A 24,262-nucleotide genomic window follows, 5' to 3' on the forward strand; every position below is an offset into this window, starting at 1 on the left:
TTACGATAGTAGCGTCAGAGTTTGACGTCATCGTATGACGTTGTTTGGGTGATCCTTCTAATTACCATTTCTGTCGTTCCAGCTCGTTGTTCACCTGATTGTGAGTTTTCGTGATATCTGTATATTTACGTTGCTTCTTCCACTGGGCACATTGTTTGTGTGTTTCGTCTCCGCTTACGTCTTCCAGCCAGAGGAAATCCACGAGACGCACTGTCGGGTATTTATGATGTTTTCAATTTTAGTACCAAAACAGCAGTTTACAACGATTTTCCTCTCTTCAGGTGTATAACATAATTCCCTCGATTAGTGCCATCACGGGTGTAAGTCCCCAGCGCTACCTGTGGCGAATCTCGATAGCGCTCCACATCGGACCAAGGTTTGTCATCGCTTTCGTGTACAAGAACTACTACCGTGGTCTTATCAACGAGCTCAACGATTCGCTGGTGAGTTTACCACGTGGAATTGGCCGCAGCTGAATTGTGTAATGTTGTTTGATACTACGAGTATTTGTGTTTTGCTCCCGCGTGACTGTAATCAATTATGTTATTGAATTACATGAGATTGGCAGTAACGAGATGAATGACATTCTTCGGGATCACTACATTAATTATGCAACAAATAGCCAAACGTACACCTGACAAATTACACTGCCAGTCTCGGTGAAGCCTTTCTCTGTTTTGTAACTAGAAGCCGTACAATTTGCTTGACATTGAAATGCCTCAGTAACAGGACGGTATAATGATGGCCCACGTGTTTTTAAGAACCTGTAAAGAGTAAAGAGTTAGGTTTGTTTTTATCATATCCCTCGATAACGTGTCGATGACTCATGTTCCTATTTGCGGTTTCTGCTAACAAATTCGTTCCCTACCTTTGATCACAATCTAGTCAACATCCGAGATTATATATTGGAGCCATGAACGAGGTGCTGTCTTTTTCTTGAAAATTTATGCTTTATTGAGGTGAAGGCCACGAATGGCTGCCACAATGGCGCTCATTTAATTCATCTCCCTCCCTCACCCCTCACCCGAAAATCAATAATTTTGCGAAACAGTGTGAAGAATATGATCGTTTTCGCACACTTCCCATCAAATAATATAAACCAAATTTTAATCGATTACCCACAAGATATTAAATTTTAATCTGCCGTCGCAATGTATGATGAAAAACGTCGGAAAACTCGAGCTAGTGTTCTGAAAGTTAAATTTTCATTTTGCAACTTCCCGCAATGGTTTTGTTTGTATTGGTGAAAGCATCGTTATTTTTTCGACACTGATGCCAGACAACATTATCGAAACAGCTATAAAAACCACTCAATAAAATGTTATTTCTGAGTCATGGCGTTTCATGTCATGAAAATTGTGTTGCGTTGATATCAATACAATTATTGTTTTTACGTTTAATGGGTCTATAATGTAAGTTTTAGCAACTTTTACATTGGTTAAGAAAATTGTAATCCAGAGCTCGGAATACTGCCACGGCTGCCTCTGCTGTCAAAAATGGTAAACGGAAAAGTATTACATTCAATCAAAATGCTTCGGCCAACGGAGAGAAGGGTTAAGGCTCTCCAACGTGAATATGTGAAAAAATACGATCATGGAAGGAAAATATTAAGGAATTATCAACATCGAGTACTGTGCGGAAGAACTTGTTGATAACAAAAGAGCCCCAATTCGCATGTATTTTAAATTTGCTAATGTTACGCTCGCGTATAATCAGAATGTTACTTCTTTGCAAATACATCTTCTATATACATTTATATTTGCAATTGTTCATCGGCATCCATCATTCATACATTTTACTTGAGTATTGAATTGTTATTGTTTTTCGAATGTATTCTAAGACTCGTGTCAGTGAGGCGCCACAGTCTGATAAGTGAATTGATCTATCTACGTACAAAAATCAAAACAAACGGTCTTCTATCACAAACACTATTACCTCATAAGAACACGTTGTTTCACTTATACTACTACAATGGCTTCGTTCCACCTTCGCCTTAGAAACTAGCAAATCCGTCGAACTTTTTTTTTTTTTTATCTGTATTATAGTGATTTTCAACTCATTTGGCTGGTTCGTCACTTTTACTTCCATTTTTGGAAGAATGTCGGGAGTGAGAATTGAACTCGTGACCTTCAGCGTGAGAGGCATGGATGTTACCACTACGCCAGATCGCCTCCACGATCCGTCGAACTGAAAGCCACTCAGAAATGTTTTTGGCTTGAATGATTTCGAATATTTACGTTCATCCAAATTTTTCATCGCACATTTGCGAATAATGAGGCGTTGTGCACAATTTTTTTTCATTAATTTACAATGATTCAACATCCCTTTCAGAGATTAGATCTGATCCACAACTTTTCGCCAATAAACACGATCCATGGCTGCAGTTCTGCAACTCCCGGCTGCACCGATTCTTGCCAGGTCCTGCTCCACCTGGTCCAACCACCTCACTCGCTGGGCTCCTCTCCGTCTTGTTCCTATCGGATTCGATGCGAACACCATCTTTGCATGTCTGTACACCACCGTATATTGTTCTGAACACTTGGCGTTCGAAAACAACAAGCGCTTGCGAGTCCTCTTCGAGCATCGTCCATGCTTCGTGCCCATAGAGAACCGGAACCGGTCGAATTAGGGATTTCTACATGGTACACTTCGTACGGGGTCGGAGTTTGTTGGACCTCAAGGATTTACGGAGCCCATAGTAGGCACGACTTCCATTGACAATGCGTCTTCGAATTTCACGGCTGTTGTTGTTGTCAGTTGTTATCAACGAGCCAAGGTTGACAAATTCCTCTACCACTTCGAGCTCGTCGCCGTCGATCACAACACTTTTACCAAGAAGAACTCTGGTGCGATCAGTCCCTCCTGCTAGCATGTGTTTAGTCTTAGACGCATTAATCCCAAGCCCAATCAACCCTGCTTAGTGTTTCAGTCGGGTATACAAGTCGGCTACCGTCGCATGTGTTCTTCCGATTATGTCCACGTCGTCGACGAAGCAGATAAACTGACTAGACTTGTTGAAAATCGTGCCCCGCATGTTGAAGCCCGCTCTCCGCATAACACCTTCCAGCGCAACCGTTGAAGAGCAGACAGAGGAGTCCATCGCCTTGTCGAAGTCCCCTCTGAGTCTCTAATGTTTCCGACAGCTCACCTGAGATTCGCACACTGCACCGCACACCGTCCATCGTCCTGAATCGTTCTTATCAGCTTTTGGGGAAAGCCGTGTTCGTCCATGATCCTCCATAGCTGTCGTAAGTCCATTGTATCATATGCGGCCTTGAAATCAACGAAGATGTGGTGCGTGGGGACTTAATACACAGAAAAGTGGTGAAAATATGCTATTTCCATTCTACCATTCGTGTTCATAACCCTTCCTTTAATTCCGGCTAATTTGACTGTAATTTTAATGTCATACGACATTCAAACTGCAGTGGCATGAATTCTTTTTCTCTCTTTTTCTGAATTCAAGCGTAGCTGCACACATACATCCACCCGTTCATTTTTTGTCGTTGATGTAGCAACACATGGAAAGACACCGTAGGATTTCCATAACTCGTGCAATGCACAATATCCTTGTTCTAAATTATCCCTGAAACCATTAAATGTTTTAAGATTTGTAAACTAATGATTCTGTAAGTTCAGCTAGTGTCTGTGAGCCTTCATGGAGTAAAGTACGTGCTGGTTTTTGGACTAAATGTTTACTCCACTATAATAGTTGTCAAAAATCTATTCTTCAATGAAATTTTGACGTAGGACTACCTCTTTGGGTTTCTTATTGGGGGTCACTTTTCGAAATTGAGAATTATGCTTGTAACGAAAGATTAAGGGAATGCAAATTAAAAACTTATGTAATTGTGGTCAAGGATCTTATTATATCCCTCACGTTATTTAGGCATGCAGAAAACTTCGAAAAGGAAGAACTAAGCTGGTTGTAAATTTCATGGTTCGATGGTACACTCATACATACCAGTTCCTAACTAGTAGCGATCTTAAGCTTATGTTTACGAGGAAGCGCTCAAGGCCATGGGATAACCAATATCATATAATTATTACGATCCACCACAAACAATGTCCCGGAAAATAGTGACATTTATTATCATTACGATTCACCATAAACAATGTAACCATTTTAAAGATCATATAACAAACCGCATTCAGAAAGCACTATTTGGATTATTAAAACGAAAATCTTTACGGATTTTTGAACAATTAAAGGGCTCTATTCAACAGCAATTGTATCCAACAGTCCTACGTCAAGCTTCCGTCCGTGCCCCTAAGCACAGACCTTTCTTCTTTCATTTCATCGTTTTCTTTCAAACATTCTGGCATTTGAAACGATGTTATTCGAAAAAGATGTCTTCATTCTCCACTGGTACTCGTGATCTGGTTCAAGGGAACCTCGATTAGCTATCGCTATAATGTAATATCCCGTTATACGCACCTTCGCGTAATCTTCTTGAGCATGATTTACTGTATGTCAGACGCCATATAATAACTTCGGGATACAACTAGGAGTTCAAACGCTCTAGCTTCGTTGTCGAGAACTTTAGAATATCGCAAAGACGAACCGTCGCAAAGCTTACTATCCGCTCGTGGACTGTTGAATTATCCCAAATCCACGATGTGTAATGACCTGGAAATAATTGGAGGCACGTTTGATAACCGACAGGAAACTCGGAGAAGTCGAGAGACTCCGCGAAAATAGTAAGGTTTTCGCAGGTATACGTCCCGAAGGCAAGAAGAGACCTTGTTTGAGAAGTTTTTGATGAAATTCGATAGTGTCGTTATGAATGTAAAATGTACTACAAGGACAAATTCCTGGACAAGAAGTCTAAACCCCGTTCAATTGGCAGAGTGCCCCAGAAGACTGATAAATAAAAACAGGAAGTAGGTTATATCCATGGTATAACCGTAAGGGTGACCTAGGACTATCGTAGATTTAGTGATCGTTTGTTTGAAGTTGAATCTGAATCTATTCTGAATGAATGAATAAAAGAATATTTGGGGGACTTCGAAAACGGGAGCGTTACGTTGAAGGCACAAGGTTTTATGCATTCAATACACCCATACTTCGCTTTACGGCCTAGATCCGTTCCACGAAACTTGGCCGCAAAGCGAAAAGCCTTATAAGGGATCAATTATTATAATACAAATTCATACAAATGCAATCGGATCGGTGCCATATTTATAAAATATGTAACATGGTTTATTATTCAAAATGCATTTTAACTTTTTTATTTCATTTAAAATCGAAATTACATACATAACAAGTACATACAGTTGTACATTATTTTATAATAGACTCCGAAAACAAACAATAATTCATAAACAAAAATAAAACAACTTCATGTTACATGAAATATGTGTACACTGCAATTCCATACCAAACCACCACTGTATCGATACTTCGATCATCTGAATTGGTTCAGTAATCCAAAAGATACGAATTTTTGAAAAAAGTCTTTTTTGGAAAAACGGGAAAAAGTTGATTTTTCGTAACACCTTAAAATGTAAATAAGCGCCTTTATGGAAAAATAAGAAATACGGGTCCACAATTGCTCGACGAGTAACAAAACTACCAGTTTTTACGAAACCCTGAGAACCACTATAGCGGTTTGATATGGAATGGCTGTATCGGCATCGAAAAACATTTTTTTTGCCGTTATAACGAATCATTTTAAGCCGTAAATCGAAAACGTGCCTTAATTGAATAGGGCCGTTATAGCGAAATGCCGTAAAAAGAGTGGCCGTATAGTAAGGTATGGGTGTATTGGATACGAAAATATTCTACTGATGGGGAAGAATAATCTTCAGAAGCTTTCCTGTCAATTGCACATGATTGAAAAATCACAAAACGAAATGCATTTGATCGAAGTACTATATGAATAGAAAACATTAAAATAAACTCTTTCGCTTGAATGTAATTTTCAATTCCAAGGGGAACTGGCAGATTATTTTTCAGCAAGGATCACTTCTTTCCGGATTATTCTTGGTAACTAGCAAACGAATCGAGTTGCGCGCGCGGATGTGTGTGTGTGGCGGGTGCTCCGATGCCTCAAGCGGAACCAATTTTCTATGCTGGTACTTTCTTGTTCGCCTTTTTAGTGGCATTACTCTCCTCCTGATGGATTCTCTTCTGGCCTAAGGTGCACAAACAGACTCTTGGTGACACCGTTCATCAATTCTTTCATGATGAACGAAGTTAGCTACACCACAACAGCGACAGCATGCTCCAATCGCTGTTCAATTATAACTGAGTGGATTTCCGAGCGGCGCTCGCTTATATACCGATTGGTGATTTTAATAGCCTGTTTTGAAAGCTATTTTAAGGCTATTGAAACAAGTTTTTGGATAAAAAAGTAACAAGTTTATAACGCGTAGACATTTTATCTTTCGAATGAAGTGTTTATCATACCATTTCGTTCAGTTCAGGAGCTATTGACGCTCAAAATCTCGGTCTCCAGCGTAACGCTTTTGTTTACGAAACTTTGATTTTACACCCCGGTATAGAAATGAAAGACGTAGTCCTACGTCAAAAAAGTTGTCAAAGTTCGAAAAATGTCCTTCGATTGACAAGCAAGTTGCAGTTGCGGACTGAGAAGTGTTTCTTTCTCAACGCTTGGAACATGTGAATTTACCAAAAGGAGTAACTTCAGAAGAGGTAGATGCCTTTTATGGAGCTTCTGGCTTATGGACTTCTACTTCTACCTCTACTGGTCCGACTGTGCTAGCTGTTACTATTTTAATTCAATCATACTGTGGTACAACAACGATGGCGTCACTGTAGTCCACAAGAACTGGAATCTAGCCAATACCCCAGAGCTGTGGATGATTCAGGAATACGGGTTGATTTAGAAGAGTAAACTGAATCGTGTGCCTTTTTGTAAGAGAGTAAATCGTTTTAGCAGATTTCTCATTCTCTCAGACTGAATATCAGCTTGGAATTGAACCCAAAAAAAGATCCAAACCATACTAAACTGGGATTGAATCCATGCAGTCTGGATTGTGGTGTTGTTCCTCATACCCACACTAACAACACTACCACTGACGCTATCACACTAATGCAGGAGAATATTACACCACATAATAACATGAAATTGGATCTTATAAGTATAAACGAAAATGTGCTTTTTTTGCTGAGAGCAAAACGGAGAACAGCGTTTCAAGATGAAATACAATTGTTTACTGTATTTTAACGTGGAACCTTTGATGTGTGCGTAATTGGTGAACTGTGTCTTATTTTTCAACGCTATGACATATGTATTATACACAAACTCGATTCTCGCTTGAGTAAAGCTTGTTCCAATGTGTGTACAGCGTGTACGGCTTTCCGGATAGCTCTTTCAATGATACTTTTAAGCTCTTTTAAAGTAATGTATGAGGATGTCAAAAAATGTGCTAAATACTCATTCTGGGTGTAGAAAAACACCGATTTTCGATACGGAAATTCATATAAACGCGGCGTTACTGTATGATGGCAATCGAATTAAATAGAATCGCAGAATATCAACTTTCAATGGCGTTTGCTTTCTAACGATTTCATGTGATTGACGCTGTTTGGCTTATGGGAAACAAATCCTAGTCACGGCATGAATGTTTCTTGCAAGAGTAATCTTTAACTCCAGTCTTAGTCATATGGTGTCTTTTGGTGCGTTTTCATCGTTAAGAAATTTAAGATCTTCGCCCAAGTAGAAATGAAGAAATATTCCACTTTCTTTTGTGGGAGAATCCATGTTTTTGTGACCCATTAACCAAAGTAGAATAGTATAACATGTTGGGATATTTCTGCGAAGTGAACTCTTTCTAATGAAAACGCACACTTGAACAATCGCAGTGCGGTTTGTTTTGGTCTACATGAGATTTAAATAAACGCAATGTTTTCAAGTGATCCTTGGACAATGTACAAGTCTTCTGCCAGCTCGCTAAATGTTGGTTTTCGGTATTAAATGAACGTTTTTTGGGGGTTTTAATTTTGATGAACTGTAATTGCGTTCGTGTCACCGATAAACGAATATTTTCATCACTGTGTTGCTGCCGAAACACTTCCGTGTATCTGAAGCCTCACTTAAATATTGAATGAATTTAATGGAAATTCAATTCTATTCATAAAACTGTATAATCGGAAAATCTAACTGATGCAAGACCTGAAGTTCTAATGCTGAAAATAGAACTCAAAATCAGTCAATGAATGCGCCAAGGCTTCCAACATACCGATAAATTAGTTACGTTAGCCAAACAAAAAATATTACCATTATCTACCTTTGACAAAGCACAACAATTCGAACGTGTGATTCAATCCTACACCAACACTCTCCACATGAAATTATGAGAACAAACGCAGTGCATATTTTTTATCGAGCTTGAGAACAAAATTTTTAAAAAACCATTAAAATTGCACTGCGGCGTAGCACCTTTCATTCAGTTGTGAACTATCGACCCTTCGAACCGATTTCGCTCTCTGAACTCTGCATGGAACAGAACCTCTGTGTGCAACTGTTGTCTGCTCGCTGGATGAGGCGAGAGTAAATGTTTTTCGCGAACGCAATTTATTCTATACTCGTGGAGCCTGGTTAATGTTTCTATTCTGTTTTGCTTGTGCTCGTCAGCTCTGCACTGCGCAATTTTACTTGTGCACATTCTGAAAATGTATTTCATCATTTTTTTTCCAATTGATTGATGCAAACATCTTTGCAATCTATCATCAAATGGTCGAGTCATGAACGTTCGAAATCTTTCATTATTTATTACAAGTTCAGTCTTGAGATTTTCATTCTACGAGACGAGAATTGCGTGAATGGCGCGTTAGACACCAGCAGTGTAAACATTGTTCGAAAAACATTTTACAATCATTGGAGGGTTGAAATTAGGACATTTGAAATTGGGAGCATTGATTATTTGTATGATAATTTTTCTTTGGTCACGATTTGAGATTATGTTGAACAGAATAGTTGCAATATGTTTGTTTTTATTTCAGAGTATAAAAAAGGCCACTCGTTTGCTCAAGATAGTCTATTGGCTGAACTTGGTGGAGATTAGCGCCCTCTGTGGAGTGACCTACATTTCGAACAAAGAAAATTATCGTAAGTATCATACACACATATTTTTGGGGGTGCTAGCATCATGTCAACTATCCGTATCCACCCACAGCCCTCCACGAGAAGGTCTTCATCCTGTTCATGACTTCGTCGCTGTCGTACATGCTGGCGATACTGAAGCTACTCAAAGAGCTGCAACCGAACGGGCCGCAGACGGCCCAGGAGGAGTCTTCATTGCGCTACAAGAAGGCCTTCTTCGCTCTCTCGATCGCGTCCACCGTTGGGTTGATACTGTTTTTCCTAAAGCATCGTTTCCTCTGCCATGATTTGGGTAACGGTTTCGACTGTTTGAAAATAGCCATGGGCAATCAATAATTGATAATGTTTTGTTTTTCTGCAGCATTTAGTTGGTTCGCACTGTGCGAGTACATTGTGGCCTCGGCCAACATGGGTTTCCACTGTACCACGATGCTGGACTTCCCCACGGAGGACTTCCTGATTGCCAAAAACGCGAACCGCTATCGAAAGCAGCAGGCTTCGATCAGTTGGAAGACGGATTGAGGTGGCTGACAGCAGCAGTCACGGCTAGGTGTCACTACTGGCTAGTGTCAACCTGTAGCAGCCGCTCGCTGTCTTGGGCGCCGTTTGTTGTCGTGAGAAAAAAAAGTATTTAAATGGTAGTAGCAGATTTTATTTACTTTCGATTGGCTAGGTTTACGAGGAACGAGGAGATATAACTACTAAACTTCGCATTTCGCGCTCAAACAGAGAATTCGGGGAATCCGTTCGGGGGTTTCGAAATACCAGTGACAAGTTCTTACCTAGTGCTGAATGGAAACAAAACACTTAATATTATTAAGAAGAGCTAAGGAGTATTTTTAAAAATTTAAGCATTACAGAAAAAACAGAAACTATTTACTTAAGTATGCAACGTAGTAAGATGGTGTGGAGAAATGCTAGTCATGAGAGTGTTCCCTCGGAGCGATTTGATGTGGGATGGAAGCTGAAGCTGTCGCAGATGTTGTGTTAGTGTTTTCTCTGCTAGACATTAAATTTTTTTTTCTCTGTTTTTATTTGAAGATTTATTACCCACGTTCTACCGATAAACAATTATTCGTTTCTGACATTTCCCATCCCTGAACCTTCAATTGGACAGACGCAAATCGCTCCCCAGTGAAGATATTTAGTCATACGAGCCGAAATGGAGCGATACGAACGATTACAAGCCACAAACCTTTCGCAATTCAATTCATCCCAGAGCGAATAAAAATATGTAGAACAGAGATGAACATACTAGTTTATTCCCCGATTTAAATATCTTCGAGTCAATGCTAGAGAGAGAAAAATGAAACAAAAAATAACGAAATTTTATGATATTGTTAGTCGACATCGGCTACAGATGTATAGTTGAATGACAAACCAAATATAGAGAAATTAAGACAAGCCAAGTTCTGAAGGAAACCAGAAACATTGTAAGTTAGAAAAATGAAAAAAAAGATCATACTTTTGTTAGGCGCGCATAGCTGGTTTTCTTTGGCGTCTTGATTCAGATGGAATGAAACCGTAGACTATTAGTTTGTAAGACTAGATCAATTCCAGTGTTTTCCGTTTGTCATACGAAATCAACAGCCACGTGTTTCCATTTTTATTTAACACCCTGTACCCTCACATTGATGCCTGAGCGTTTATCTGTCAGTTTAAGTGTGTAATATCATTTGTGCCATTACCTTGCCATTACTTTGCCAATTTTAACGTTAGCAAAAGTTTTCATTCTGGCATGGTGAAGTTAGGAAGGTCCCAGTTCCAGCTTTTGTTCGCATCTCCCGCACTCCCTCTCTCGCTTGTGTCGTCAATCGGACAAATTGGAAACTCAAACCAAAACGAAGAATCACAAACATAACTCCTGTAGTAACTACATATCATTAAACAAGCAAATGGTGATGATATCGCGTAACAATTGATTATCTTTGAAATATTTGGAGTGCCCTCTTTGAAGCGAATTGGAAAAAAACAAAATCTCAACGTTCTGGGAACAAAAAAATCTCAATCATGAAAAAAAAACGAAACAACTATATCTGTGATTAGTAAAAACCATTGGTCGAAATAATAGATTCCACACATATAATAATCTGCCCACCGTTCGTTAAGTTTGTGCTTCAATTAATCCAGCCACTTTGCGTTCATAAATTGGTTACTTATTTATTTCGTTATGGAGTGCCGAAGGATATACGCCGAGAGCCTAGAGGAGAAAGCGAGAGAAGTGGTAAAGAGATAAGATGAGGGAATTTCGCTTAACATACAACAAACAAAACAACCCACATACACATGCACGTGCAATCGAAGTTAAAAAGTTAAAAACAGAATGAAACAAAAAAAAGCGGTACAGATCCATTTAAAACCATGTCTTCTTCGAAACAAAAAAAAAACAAAACAAACACCATCACAGAAGTACACTGAGAAAAAAAAAACAGAATCTCACGATAAAGACAGCAGCAACAATGGTTAGCTCGGGCTATGGTTTTTTTTTTCTCTCACAGAGGCAAACCGTTGAAGGTGGCTTCTAGATTGAATAAACCAGTAATACTCTTGTCGACATTAGGGACGCATTTGGCAGAGAACACCAAGGTGTTCCACAGCAAAGGATGAGCATAATTATTAATATGGAAAACAAATATAAAACCATCGGGCGAAATGAAGGGTAGAATGGGATTTTTTCTGTGGAATTCTTCGAAAGTTCATAGTGTTTATTTTGTTTATTTATCGCACTGAGCAGATTCAGTTGGTCAGTTCGTTTTTCTATCTTTATAACAGAAGTTTCGTAAGAAGGAACATACTCACTTGCGGGACGCTATCATCAGTAACACCGACACAGCCTTTGCTATTGTCATGCCAAAACGCAATTCATGGTCATGATATTACGGCATATATTCGGGAATGGATTTTCAGGTGGAATAAACACGCTTTTGGAACAAAAATCATATCTTAACATCAACTCTAACGTATCTAGTATGTGTTCTATGTAAAAAAGTAACTCATTTGAGTTAACAGGTGGGGTAAACTATAGAACGAAAATTGTGTCCGATAATTTTATATCTATATAAATAAAAATGGATCGCCAAAAATGTTGCTTAGCGCAAATCTCAAGAACGGAACGTCCGATTTTATTTCGTCTTTATTTCGTTGTTTTTCTCACTGTCCACAGATCATTGCTGCGGCGAGAAAAATCGGAAAATGTTTGGAAAACGTTGAAGGAAAATTGAAAAATTTGGAAAATTGAATTCTCATATGTTCTGAAGTAACATCGTATTGCTAGTCCACTTAAAAATCGCGTTGATGGAATCGATCTTCGTACTGCTTTGGTGTGAAGCGTAAATGGTGATGGATCTTCAGGTAGAATAACGCACTATGGAAATAAAAATTATGAGTGAAAATTCCCATACCAAATATGTACTCCATGTAATGAAGAAATATGTGTTTCGCAAATGAATAAAAAATCTTAAACAAGAATTGTGTCTGATATCAATTTTATATTATTACTAGCTGACCCGGCAAACTTCGTCCCACCCAAAATTTGTTTTTTGTTATCAATACCTTCAAACATTCACATTTTCTTACTATGAGCAAGTTCATGGGTCCAATCGCAGAACTGTTCATTGATTGATCTTCTATTCGACCCCGTTGAATTTGCCTTTTACTATAAAATTCCTAGTATTTCTAACAAAACTCATCATTATAATCAGATTATTTTCAGACACAATTCTTGTTCAAGATTTATCAACCACTTGCAAATAACATGTTTCTCTGTTACAAGGAATAATTTTTTTATACAGAAAATATGATAGAATTACGACAGCCCTTAATCGGACAATTCCTTGCTCGAGTTCTGCTCTTATGAACACATTCGGCAATACTCTTTTATTGGTATAGATAAAAGAAGATATAGGAGTGCGTTTCATCACATTAATATCCATTTCCAGTTTCGAACAAAGATCAATTTGGCTAGCGCAAACATCAAGTGGACTAATAGCACATGTCACCATATAATTGTAGAACACATGGGAATTTAATTTTCCAAATTTTCTCTTTTTCCTTCAGAGTTTTCCGAAAATTTTCAATTGTCATGTTTGGTTGGAATATTTTAGGTTGAAATATGTGTAATATTTTTATGGGACCCTCTCTCCATTCCAGAGGAGGGAGACCGCGTATAATTTGTGATCTTTCCTAACTTGAACTTGCTCCTCTGCTACAAACTGTGGTACAAATGGTAATTTATTCCTTATGCGGCGGCCAAACATTAATTCAGAAGGTGATCTTCCGGTTACAGAATAATTAGTTGAATGATGTGCCAGCAAGAATTTTCTTAGCTCCATACGCCAGTCTTTGCCTAGTTACTGCGCTATCCGCAACCGTTTCAAAATGCTTCTATTTTGGCGTTCCACCTCGCCGTTTGCTTGAGGCCAGTAGGAGATCGTAATTACCAGCTCAATATTCAACTCTTGACAAAATTGCTTAAATTCAATACACTCACGGCTCAGCTGTGGTCCGTTATCTGCTCGCAATGTACATGGTATGCGAAACCTCCCAAACATAGTTGCCAGTTCCCTTATTGTGTCCTGTGCCGTGATGCTCTTCATTTCAACCACTTCTACGTATCGACTGAAGTAATCGACCACTACGAAAAGCCATTGTCCCTCTGGTAACGGACCTAGAAAATCTACCGCAATTTCCTGCCATGGTCCAGCTGGCATATGTTTTCTTCTAAGTGGCTCTGGAGCTTCTGGTGTAGACACCAGTATACAACCTCGACATTTCTTTACGAAATTTTCCACGTCTCTGTCCATCCTAGGCCACCAGACCGATGAACGCAACGATGATTTCATCATAGAGATTCCTAAATGTCCCTCGTGAGCAATCTGTAGAACTCTTGGCCTCAGTTTCTCCGGAACAACAATGCGATCACCACGTAACAGGATCTCTCCCACCTGACATAGTTCATTGGGAAACACACGGAATTCGATTGGTAAGTTTTGTCGCTGATCTTTGTTGAGAAGTTCTAGGATCAGTTGTATTTCTGAATCTGACTGACATGCTTCAAGTAGCTCTTCCCAAGGAACTGCCATTACATTCACCGCAAAATTTACAATATCCTTGATCGTGATTTCTTCGAACTGATCAAATGGGACTGGCCTCAACGTTGATAGCCTAGGCAGAACATCAGCTTGATTCTGATCACCAGGAATATAAGTAATCGAGTAATCAAATCCTTGAAGACGCAAAACCCACCTTTCAATCCGAGCGCATGGTCTCGACCGAGGTGTAAATAGATATATCAAAGCCTTGCAGTCCGTCAAAATCTCAAATTTTCTTCCATACAGATAGACGTAGAACTTCTCCACACTCCACACGAGCGAGAGCGCCTCCTTTTCTGTGTGGCAGTATCGTTTTTCGGTATCGGTGAGAGATTTCGACGCAAAGCTAACGACTCGGTGTTTTCCTTGACCGTCTACTTGTATTAACAAAGCTCCGAGGCCAATAGGACTGGCATCTGCCATTACTAAAGTTCTGTCGCCTTTATCAAAGAATCCCAGTGTTTTTGATCTTGTCAACGCTTCCAACGCTTGACAGAATGCGATTTCATGTTCATCTAACCAATTAAATGTAATTCCCTTTTTAGTAAGATCTCGCAGCGGAGCATCAACTGTTGCCAAGTTCGGTATAAAACGATTCAAATAGTTAGAAAGATCGATCAATGGCATCGGATGTCTTTCCCTCAGAACGGCCTCATTAACACGTCTCAAGTCAAGACAAATTCGAGGTTCACCATTCATCTTGCCAACCACAACTAAAGGTAACACCCAGCTTACTGGTCCCTTCTTCTCTTCAATGATATCTCGATCCATCAGCTCTCTCAACTTCCTTTTGTCCGCTTCCTCTAACGCCACCGGTACTCGTCTCATCGGTTGGAAAACCGGTTTAGCTTCCGGATCCAGGTGGATATGAACCGTAACATCTTTTATCTTTGAAAATGGCTCCATCTTACTACCCACGTGACTAATATTCAGCCCGACTTTCAAGAATAATTATATCCTTTGAACCATGGTTTGAGGGAAACTTTAGGAATGATAGAATACAGCCACCGACCTTTATCACTACCATTCCAACTTGTCTGCCAACATTGAAGTGCACGTTCACGAGGAAAATGGAGATATTCATCAAAAGTGATTGGCCTATGAAATAACAGTCCTTCCGTAGCGCCCTTCTTAGCAAGAAGATCAGCTTTTTCATTTCCCGGTATCGAACAATGAGAGGGAATCCATACAAAAGTGATATTAAATGATCTACTTATCAAAACACTTAAAAGATGTTGGATTCCAGACAAGAAATACGAAGAATATCTAGACCTTACCGAACGAAGTGCCTCTAAAGAGCTGAGACTATCAGAAAAAATGTAAAAATGTTCAGGGGACAAGTTTTGAATATGTTGTAATGCAGTGTATATTGCAGCCAATTCCGCAACAAACACCGAACAGGGTAAACTAAGCTTACGGAATATGGAGAAGTTAATATTAAATACCCCAAAACCTGTGGAACCATTAAGACTAGATCCATCAGTAAAAAAAATTTTGGTTGAGTCAATATGTTTATATCTTGACAAGAAAATTGCAGGCATGACTATTTGGCGGAGATCACTGGAAATACCACTCACATAAACTTTCATTGACAAGTCAAAATTAATAGAAGGATTGAACAAAATTGAAGGAATGGTCTGGAAACCAAGTAAAGCAGATGGGCTTTCCAGGGTCAGAAATTCAAGATATAGCGACATTCGCTTAGATTGAGTGCCTAAGGTTAGCATTTTTTCAAAGTTTGTTATCACTATCGGATTGAGTGTTTCACAACGTATCAAAAAACGAAATGATAACTCGAAAAAGCGCACAGAAAGAGGAAGGATACCAGCTAAAATTTCTAGGCTCATTGTATGTGTTGACTGCATACATCCTAGAGCAATACGCAAACAGCGATATTGGATCCTTTCCAGTTGCATAATATGAGTACGGGCAGCGGACCTGAAGCAAAAACTTCCATACTCCATAACAGATAGAACGGTTGTTTTATACAACCTAATCAAATCGACGGGATGCGCCCCCCACCAAGTCCCTGTTATGGATCGGAGAAAATTTATTCGTTTCTGACATTTTTGTTTCAAGTAACCTATGTGTTTACCCCATGTGCCTCTAGAATCAAACACAACTCCTAAATACTTGAATGACGGCGAGTGCCTAATTGTTCTATCCAAAAGTTTAAGTTGCAATTGTGCGGGACGGTGTTTTCTTGAAAACACAACCATTTCTGACTTTTCAGAAGAAAACTCAATACCCAATTTACAAGCCCACTCAACCAAATTATCAAGAGAAATCTGCAAGGGATTATACAGATGAATACTGTCTTTGCCTGTTACCGACACTACACAATCATCTGCATATTGTCTCAAAGTACAGTTTCCTGATAAACAAACATCGATGTCATTTACATAAAAGTTGTAAAGGATTGGACTAAGACATGAGCCTTGAGGAAGGCCCATGTAGCTAATCCGTAAAACTGACGAAGAACCATGGGAAAAACTCATATGTTTTTCACGCATTAGGTTAAACAAAAAACTATTTAATTTTGGAGAAAACCCATTTAGATGAAGTTTTTCAAAAAGAACCTCAATGGAAACTGAATCAAACGCACCCTTGATATCTAGGAACACTGATGCCATTTGTTGCTTACTACACAAGGCTATGTCAACCTCTGATGAAAGCAGAGCAAGACAATCATTAGTTCCTTTACCTCTACGAAACCCGAACTGCGAAGGTGAGAGGAGGTTGTTGGATTCTATCCAGCTGTCTAAGCGACATAGAATCATTTTCTCTAATAATTTTCGAATGCAAGAGAGCATTGCAATTGGTCTATAAGAATTATAATCAGACGCAGGTTTACCAGGTTTCAGAATAGCTATAACTTTAATCTGTCGCCACTCATGCGGAACAACGTTCTGCTCAAGAAAAACATTGAACAATTTTAACAAACGTTTCTTCGCATTATCAGGTAGATTTTTCAATAAGTTAAATTTGATCCTATCTGACCCCGGCGCCGAATTGTTACATGACAGAAGTGCAAACGAAAATTCAGCCATACTGAACGGAGGCGCAATATCATCAGATGTCTCCAAGAAGGGAGGTGGAGCAGGTGCTGAGTCTGGACATATCTTCTTGGCAAAGTCAAAGATCCACCTTTCAGAATATTCAACTTGTTCATTTGAATGAGTTGAATTTCTCATTTGTCTGGCAACTCTCCAAAGAGTGCTCAAGGAAGACTCTCGGGAAAGCCCATTCACAAAATTACGCCAATAGCCTCTTTTTTTGGCTTTTATGAAGCTTTTGAATTTACGCTCCAGATAAATGTAATTGTCGTAACGTTCGCCGGAGCCTGATTTACGCCAATTCTTGAAAGCATTCGATTTTTCTTTATAGAGATTTGTACAATCTTGATCCCACCACAGATTAGGAGAACGTCTGCGAAACGAATTCCCAGGAAAACGTTTCGTTTGGGCATCAATAGCACTGTCATGAATTAAACCAGCTAGAAAATTATATTCTTCTAACGGGGGTAACTCATTAACTAATGCCACTGATTCTGAAATAATTGAAGAATATCTCTTCCAATCAATGTTTCTAGATAAATCATGCTGAACATTTATAGTTTCAGACGATTTAGAATAATTTGAAATAGAAACGGTGATCGGCAAATGATCACTTCCATGTGGATCTTGGATAACCTTCCAATGACAATCTAATGATAAAGAGGAAGAACAAAGGGATAAATCTAAGCGACTTGCGCGGCCTGATGAAGGAGCAATTCTTGTTATATCACCTGTATTTAAAACTGTCATGTTGAATTCATCGCAAAGATCATAAATAGAATTAGCTCTTCGATCATCAAAAGATTCACCCCAGCGAATGCCATGTGAGTTGAAATCTCCCAAAATAAGATGAGGTTGTGGAAGAAGCTCAATGATATTCACAAGGTTTCGATAATTAAGCATTGTACTTGGTGGAATATAAATAGAAGCAATGCACAAATCTCTACCCTTGATGCGTGCCTGACACGCAAGAATTTCAATTCCTGTGACTAAAGGCAGGGGAATCCTGTAAAATGGATAACATTTTCTAATACCTATGAGAACTCCTCCATAGGAATCATCACGGTCTAAACGAATAATATTGAAATCATGGATGTTTAATATATTGTCCGAACGAAGCCATGTTTCAGATAGAGCAAACACATCGCAATTCAAAAAATGGAGCATTTGCTTGAAAGAGTCAAGTTTTGGAAGAAGACTTCTACAATTCCACTGTAGAATAGTAGAATTCTCTGACTCATCCAATAAATTAGGCATCGAAATTAATGAAGGAGAGGAGGGGCCACTTTGCAACCATTTGTTTAGCTAACTGACTGATAGTAGGAAGCCAAGCAGAAATGAGACATTTCAATGAATCTGAAATTCCGAAAATATCAAAGATCCATCTAACAATTGAAGAAAAGCAAATACCTCCTGAAAATGATTGGGGTTCAGGAACCGATCGAGAAGCAAATCTGGGATGACTTGACAATTCAGGGAAATGAACGTCATAGTTAGAGGATCCCCAACCAGGAGGGTTACTGTTGGAAGGAGCAGAAAAATGAGAAGAAGCTTCTGGTTGATTAGAGGATAATCCTCTTTTTTTAGCAGGCTTGGAGGAGGAAGTATTTTTTCTCTTCCTGGTTCTTCCCGCGATTATTGGATCGAAAGTAGTATCCGATTCATCATCCTCTGATAAAGCAGAGAAACGATTTTCTGAAATCTCGGATACCTGAGCTGCCTTGAGTATATCAGCAAAGGATCGCTTAGAACGATCTTTAAGTGACTGTTTAAGTTTAATTGAACGGGATTTGTATTTTGGACAGTCTTTAACTGTGTGAGGAACACCTCCACAAAGAATGCATTTATCAGCATCCTTGTTGCAAATACTTTCATCATGATCGACTCCACACTTAGAACATTTAATTTTATTGCAACAGAAGGTTTTAGTGTGACCTAACTGTTTGCAATTAGTGCATGACATTATTTTGGGAGTAAATAATCGAACTGGAAGACGAAGCTTATCAATGAGCACATAATTTGGAAGAGCTGTGCCCTCGAAGGTGATTCTAAAAGAACCAGATGGGAAATATTTCTTCTCGTTGCCATCAATTATAAATGAATTCAGCGATCGAACTTCTAAAATTTTCACATGAGGAAGTTTTACATCATGAAAAATACCCTCTGCTTTTTCGAAATCTGCTAGTTGGAGAGATTTTTCCGAAACCACACCATCGATTTCAACAATGTGTGCCGGAATATACACTCGATATTCAGCAGTGAACAAAGAATTATTTACAACTGCGTTAGCGTCCTTACAATCCGAGAGCACAACACGAAGTTTGTCTTTATTAACTTTTGTAATCTCCAAGACACTTGAGTAATTAGATTTCAAGTCTTTACAAATTTGGGTCACTCTTAACGGTTTCCCTTTGGGACGGAAGAATACCACCCAACGATTTTTCGATGAACCCGAAACGTTCTGGTATTGTCGTATTCGAGAAAGATTCTTGGGAGGAATATTCTCAATGATTGGAAGTTGAGGAGAATTAATTAGATTTTGAACCGAACTGAGTGAAACAGAATCAATTGTTGGCTGTGTCGAATTTAACTGTGATTGTTTTTTATTTTTCTTCGAAGGACGAACTTCAGAAAAACAATTACTAGAAGAAGCTACGATGCTCATATCAACATCGGAGGGTTCGTTCCCCTCCATTTAGATAGAATTGTGTAATAAAAATGAGAGCAGAGAGAGCATAAAATGCCTAACACTCACAGAAAATAAAACTATTATTTTTGTATATATAAAAAAAAATAAAATAAAATAAATTAATTCATTAAGTAACACAAAACAAAAACTTAGCTGTTTTATATTTTCCAGAGGCAGGGAATCTTCAGAAATCCTGCACCAAGGTTCAATACAGCGGGAAGCTTCACACACACCGAAAAACACTTGAAAATTCAAAATTCGTATATCTTCTTCGGGGAATTCCACTCGCTAAACAAATGGCTCCAATAACTTCACAACTTCTTCGAGAAATAGTCTTCAAAACACTGAAATGACCTACAAGAAAAAAAAAATCACGAAGAAAATCTGCAATATTCGTTTTGATGAAAATTATACGTCACCTTTATTCCACGGCTTGCTGATGTATGACCTTAGGTACTTGTCAGATGGTAATTGTGTATAGCTTGGATCTTCTTAACAATAACTACAATCAACAACTGAAACCGCAACACTGACAGGTATATATATATATATATATATATATATATATATATATATATATATATATATATATATATATATATATATAGAAACATAAAAAAATGATCATCCATCAATTCATTAAACACATAAAGCTGTAGTAGTATATATATTTTTTCAGATTTATTCTTTATTACACGGAAAAATTCAGTCGACCTGTGTATACTTCCAATACGTAGCGATTTAGATTCCTCCATTATCATCATTTGAAACTCCGTGCATTTTCAATCAATCACCTTTTAGTCATACATGCGCAACCACTTATCCGATTCCCAAATCGGTTCACAATACAGATTCACTCGTTTGAACAAATTCTCAAAAATTATCGTTTTCCCAAAACCATTCAATCTAACATCAACTTGACTCGATCCCTAAATCATTCATTTTATTATTCACATCTTCCCGATTCCCAAAACATACAGTTCCCAAGCTGTGCTTATATTGGAACGAGTTTTCAATCGGCATTCATCATACATTGCGGTTTTCCAAAACCTTTCGAGCCAAACATTTATTCATCGATTGCGCAATCGTTCTACCATCGTCCCATTCAATAAACTTGCCGATTTCCAAATCGGTTCACCGGTTAATTCGGAAGCTTTTGCTAGAGATACCAGGACTCCGTGGACACTTGAAGGCCGCTGAAATTAATTCTACTGATGTCATTAATGAGATTGCATTGGATGTGTTACAATACATCATGTAGTGGGACTTCCAGGAATCGGTTCCAAATCTAACAGTGAAGACTTTGTGATTTTTTGTTCGTCCTATCGAGTATTATAATTAATACATTTCTTGTTCAGATAAGTTTGATATTTCATTCGAAAACGTAAACCAAGTATTGTGGAGAGGTGACACCCTAGTAATCCACCCCGGTCATGCTACGCCACTGTGTTCATGTGTGGTTCATGTGCGTAATGGAAGAAGAAATGCAGATGCCAAATCCGAAGTTCCTTTTTTCGAAACGTTCCAAAAAGATGGGTTCTGAAGCTACAATCCATGGAGGTTTCACGTACCAAATATTTTGTCAAAGAAAAGGTTTCACAACAATCACAATTTTGTTGAAGGGTGTAATCGTTCCTGCCCTCCGCATCTTAGAGATTTGCACCATCTTCTGCATCTTGTGTTTTCTATGATGATATTTGACCAATCATCGGCAGGAATTATTTCAATCTGCTTTACATTACTTTGGCCTCTTGAAAATAACAAAAATCTTTCGGTGTCGGACCACCTTGCCTTTTTCAAAAAATTAACCCTCGTGTACTGAAGAGGAAAAGTCGATTTAATTTGAATAGCGCACCTGATTGCTTCAGGAACACCATTTTTTAACACGTCGAAAAAAGTGGGTCTGTACTAGGATTGGGCGATCTTTAGAAAAAGATCGATCTTGATGGATCGATTTTCTAAACGGCGCAGGGATCGATTCACTGATTAAATCGGTACCAAAGAATCGATGTTTGCTGAATCGATTTTTTTAAAATCGAATACATTTTTTCCAATTTTTTTACTTGTTTTATATAAGTATTATATTTTCTTTAAACGTGAAATGAACATTTCGCATTTCTATTCAAACATCAAAGGCTTTTCAATTTGATTCTCAGAATGAAGGTCACAAAAAAACTTGAAAGCCCAGAAAAAATGTATTTTCCATGCATTCATACTGAACCGTCATGGAATTTTTTTATATATATTATTTAATTAAATAAATCAATTGAAAATTATTATTAGAAATTCAACAACTGATATTCATCTCCGATGACAATAATCCATTTAGCATTTAATCGAAAGTAGTCTCAGTTCTAGAAAAGAACGCTTCAGCTGGACCTGATGTCAACCATTCTATCTCGTCACAATTTTCACTGTCAGCACACCATTAAGGTGTAAATATAACTTGTGAACACTTGTATTCTAATGACCAAACATTCAAAACTGCTTCTCCTAAATTTACGACCAGTGATTTGACAACCTTGAAAGATGTTTGTGAAATTGTGGTTTTTGGTGAGAATCAAAAACCGAAAAACAAATTTACAATTTTTTTTCCTACGATCAAAAAGATAGGAAAGATGGCATAGAAAAGATCGATTTTCGCGATTTTTTTCGATCCGAAAAATTGGAAATCGTGGAGGAAAAGATCGATCGTCAAAATATCTATATATTCACTATCACTAATTTAACATACTCAAAAGCTTAAATGTTAAAATCATGTTTTTAAAATTTGTCAGGTGGTGAGATTAAAATCGATGAACATTAAACAAAAAAACTCTAAGATCGAAAAAATCGAAGGAAAAAGATCGATCTTTACGATTTTTTAGGGTACAATGAATCGATCCAAAAAATCGGAAATCTAAATGGAAAAGATCGACCTTCTGAAGATCGATCCAAGATCGCCCAATCCTAGCCTGTACAAGATATGACGACTGTCAAACATTCACCTCACCTGCGACACTTCAAAATTCAAAGTCATTGACGAATAAATAATTCGGAATAGATTTCAATATTCTCTGACCGCTGAAATGAAAGGAAATCTACGTAAACTCTGGAAAATGACACTTTTTAGGCGATTCAATTCCCTCCCACTTGCATGCAAGACCTTGTGTGTGAAGACAAATGGTGTGCAATCTTGCGAACAGTGAAGTCAGCGCATATCACAGCGAAGCATTTATGCGGCTTGTTACATCATGGGAGCATTAGAAACTCGTTCGAATTTCAGTGAGTGTGAGTTCCGAGAGGGAGGGAGTGAGAACCTGCATTGTGAAAAGCGCGCCAACTGTGAACAGGAACGCGTCCACGTGGGTAAGGATAACCAACGTCGAAACAATCTGTCGCTCGTTGGGAAATGAGAGCCATGGCTGTGTGTTCTTTATGATGGAGGAAGATAGAGATTCTGACAAATGCTGCTGAGTGAATCGGTGAATGCTAAACAAAGAAGTGAGAGAACTATAGATGAATGAGAATGAGCGCAGCTGCACAGACTTGTGCAATTTTGTGATAATGATTCAGTGGGATAATTTAAGGCAGTCAACGAAGTCTTTGGCCAAAAGATATCGATGTTCTACTTCCACTGTGACTAGAACTCTTCATTCTCTTGGTTACGCATCTCGTAGAATGAACTATTATTTGTTTAACCCTTTGCGGTCATTCTCAGCTATCACACCAAGGAATCATACTAAATACATTATTCAACGATTTCTAAACGAATTTTAATGTCTAGTGAACTTTTTCACGAATGTATGCGGAGTATCTATGAACAATAGGTAACGGTACTAGGTATAAACAAAATATTATTTGCGTGTAAAGATAAGAGGATCTCTTTCAAGGGAAATTATTTTCGACCGCAATGGGTTGATGCAGACGTGAGTATATTACAAATACGTTTTGAACTGTGGATGATGGGGAGAAACAAGTATGGAAACTTGTTTTCCAATCTGGTAACAAGTGATGACTCGAAAATTTCGATAGGCATATTTCGGAATCGTCATGGGTATTCTAGAATACAGGCGAGACAGCTTGTTAGATTAATTCTTTGGTAGAGGTAAAGACCAACGTGTTGCCATTTGTGTTTGTGTTGCTAGTTCAAAACATTATTATTGTTTCGGTGATGTTGCTGGATGATGGTTTGCAGCGCAAGATTGTTTCACTTATCATCAGACTTCCACTGTACCATCGTTGTATGTGATGTCAGCACATCATTTGTATTGATGTACTAGCTGACCCGACAAACTTCGTCCCGCCCAAAATATTATTTGTTTTGATATGAATTCTTTAGAACACATTTCGAAACTTTCTCTATGGGCAGAATAC

The 24,262-nt window shown here is 38.4% G+C and overlaps 1 protein-coding gene across 3 annotated transcripts in view; it reads left to right on the top strand.

The window, feature by feature from the left end:
- Positions 1 to 11,505, top strand: part of LOC129768476 (post-GPI attachment to proteins factor 2-like) — a 36,171-nt gene extending 24,666 nt beyond the window's left edge. For all 3 annotated transcript variants that reach the window (XM_055770171.1, XM_055770163.1, XM_055770179.1), the window contains exons 3-7: positions 83 to 217; positions 282 to 443; positions 8,972 to 9,077; positions 9,145 to 9,363; positions 9,433 to 11,505. In XM_055770171.1, coding sequence (XP_055626146.1) covers positions 83 to 217; positions 282 to 443; positions 8,972 to 9,077; positions 9,145 to 9,363; positions 9,433 to 9,593 — 783 coding nt within the window. In that variant the 3' untranslated portion in view covers positions 9,594 to 11,505. The remainder of the gene's footprint in view (positions 1 to 82; positions 218 to 281; positions 444 to 8,971; positions 9,078 to 9,144; positions 9,364 to 9,432) is intronic.
- The last annotated feature ends 12,757 nt before the right edge of the window (positions 11,506 to 24,262 follow it).

Source organism: Toxorhynchites rutilus, chromosome 1 (genome assembly GCF_029784135.1).
Source record: "Toxorhynchites rutilus septentrionalis strain SRP chromosome 1, ASM2978413v1, whole genome shotgun sequence".
NCBI lineage: Eukaryota > Metazoa > Arthropoda > Insecta > Diptera > Culicidae > Toxorhynchites > Toxorhynchites rutilus.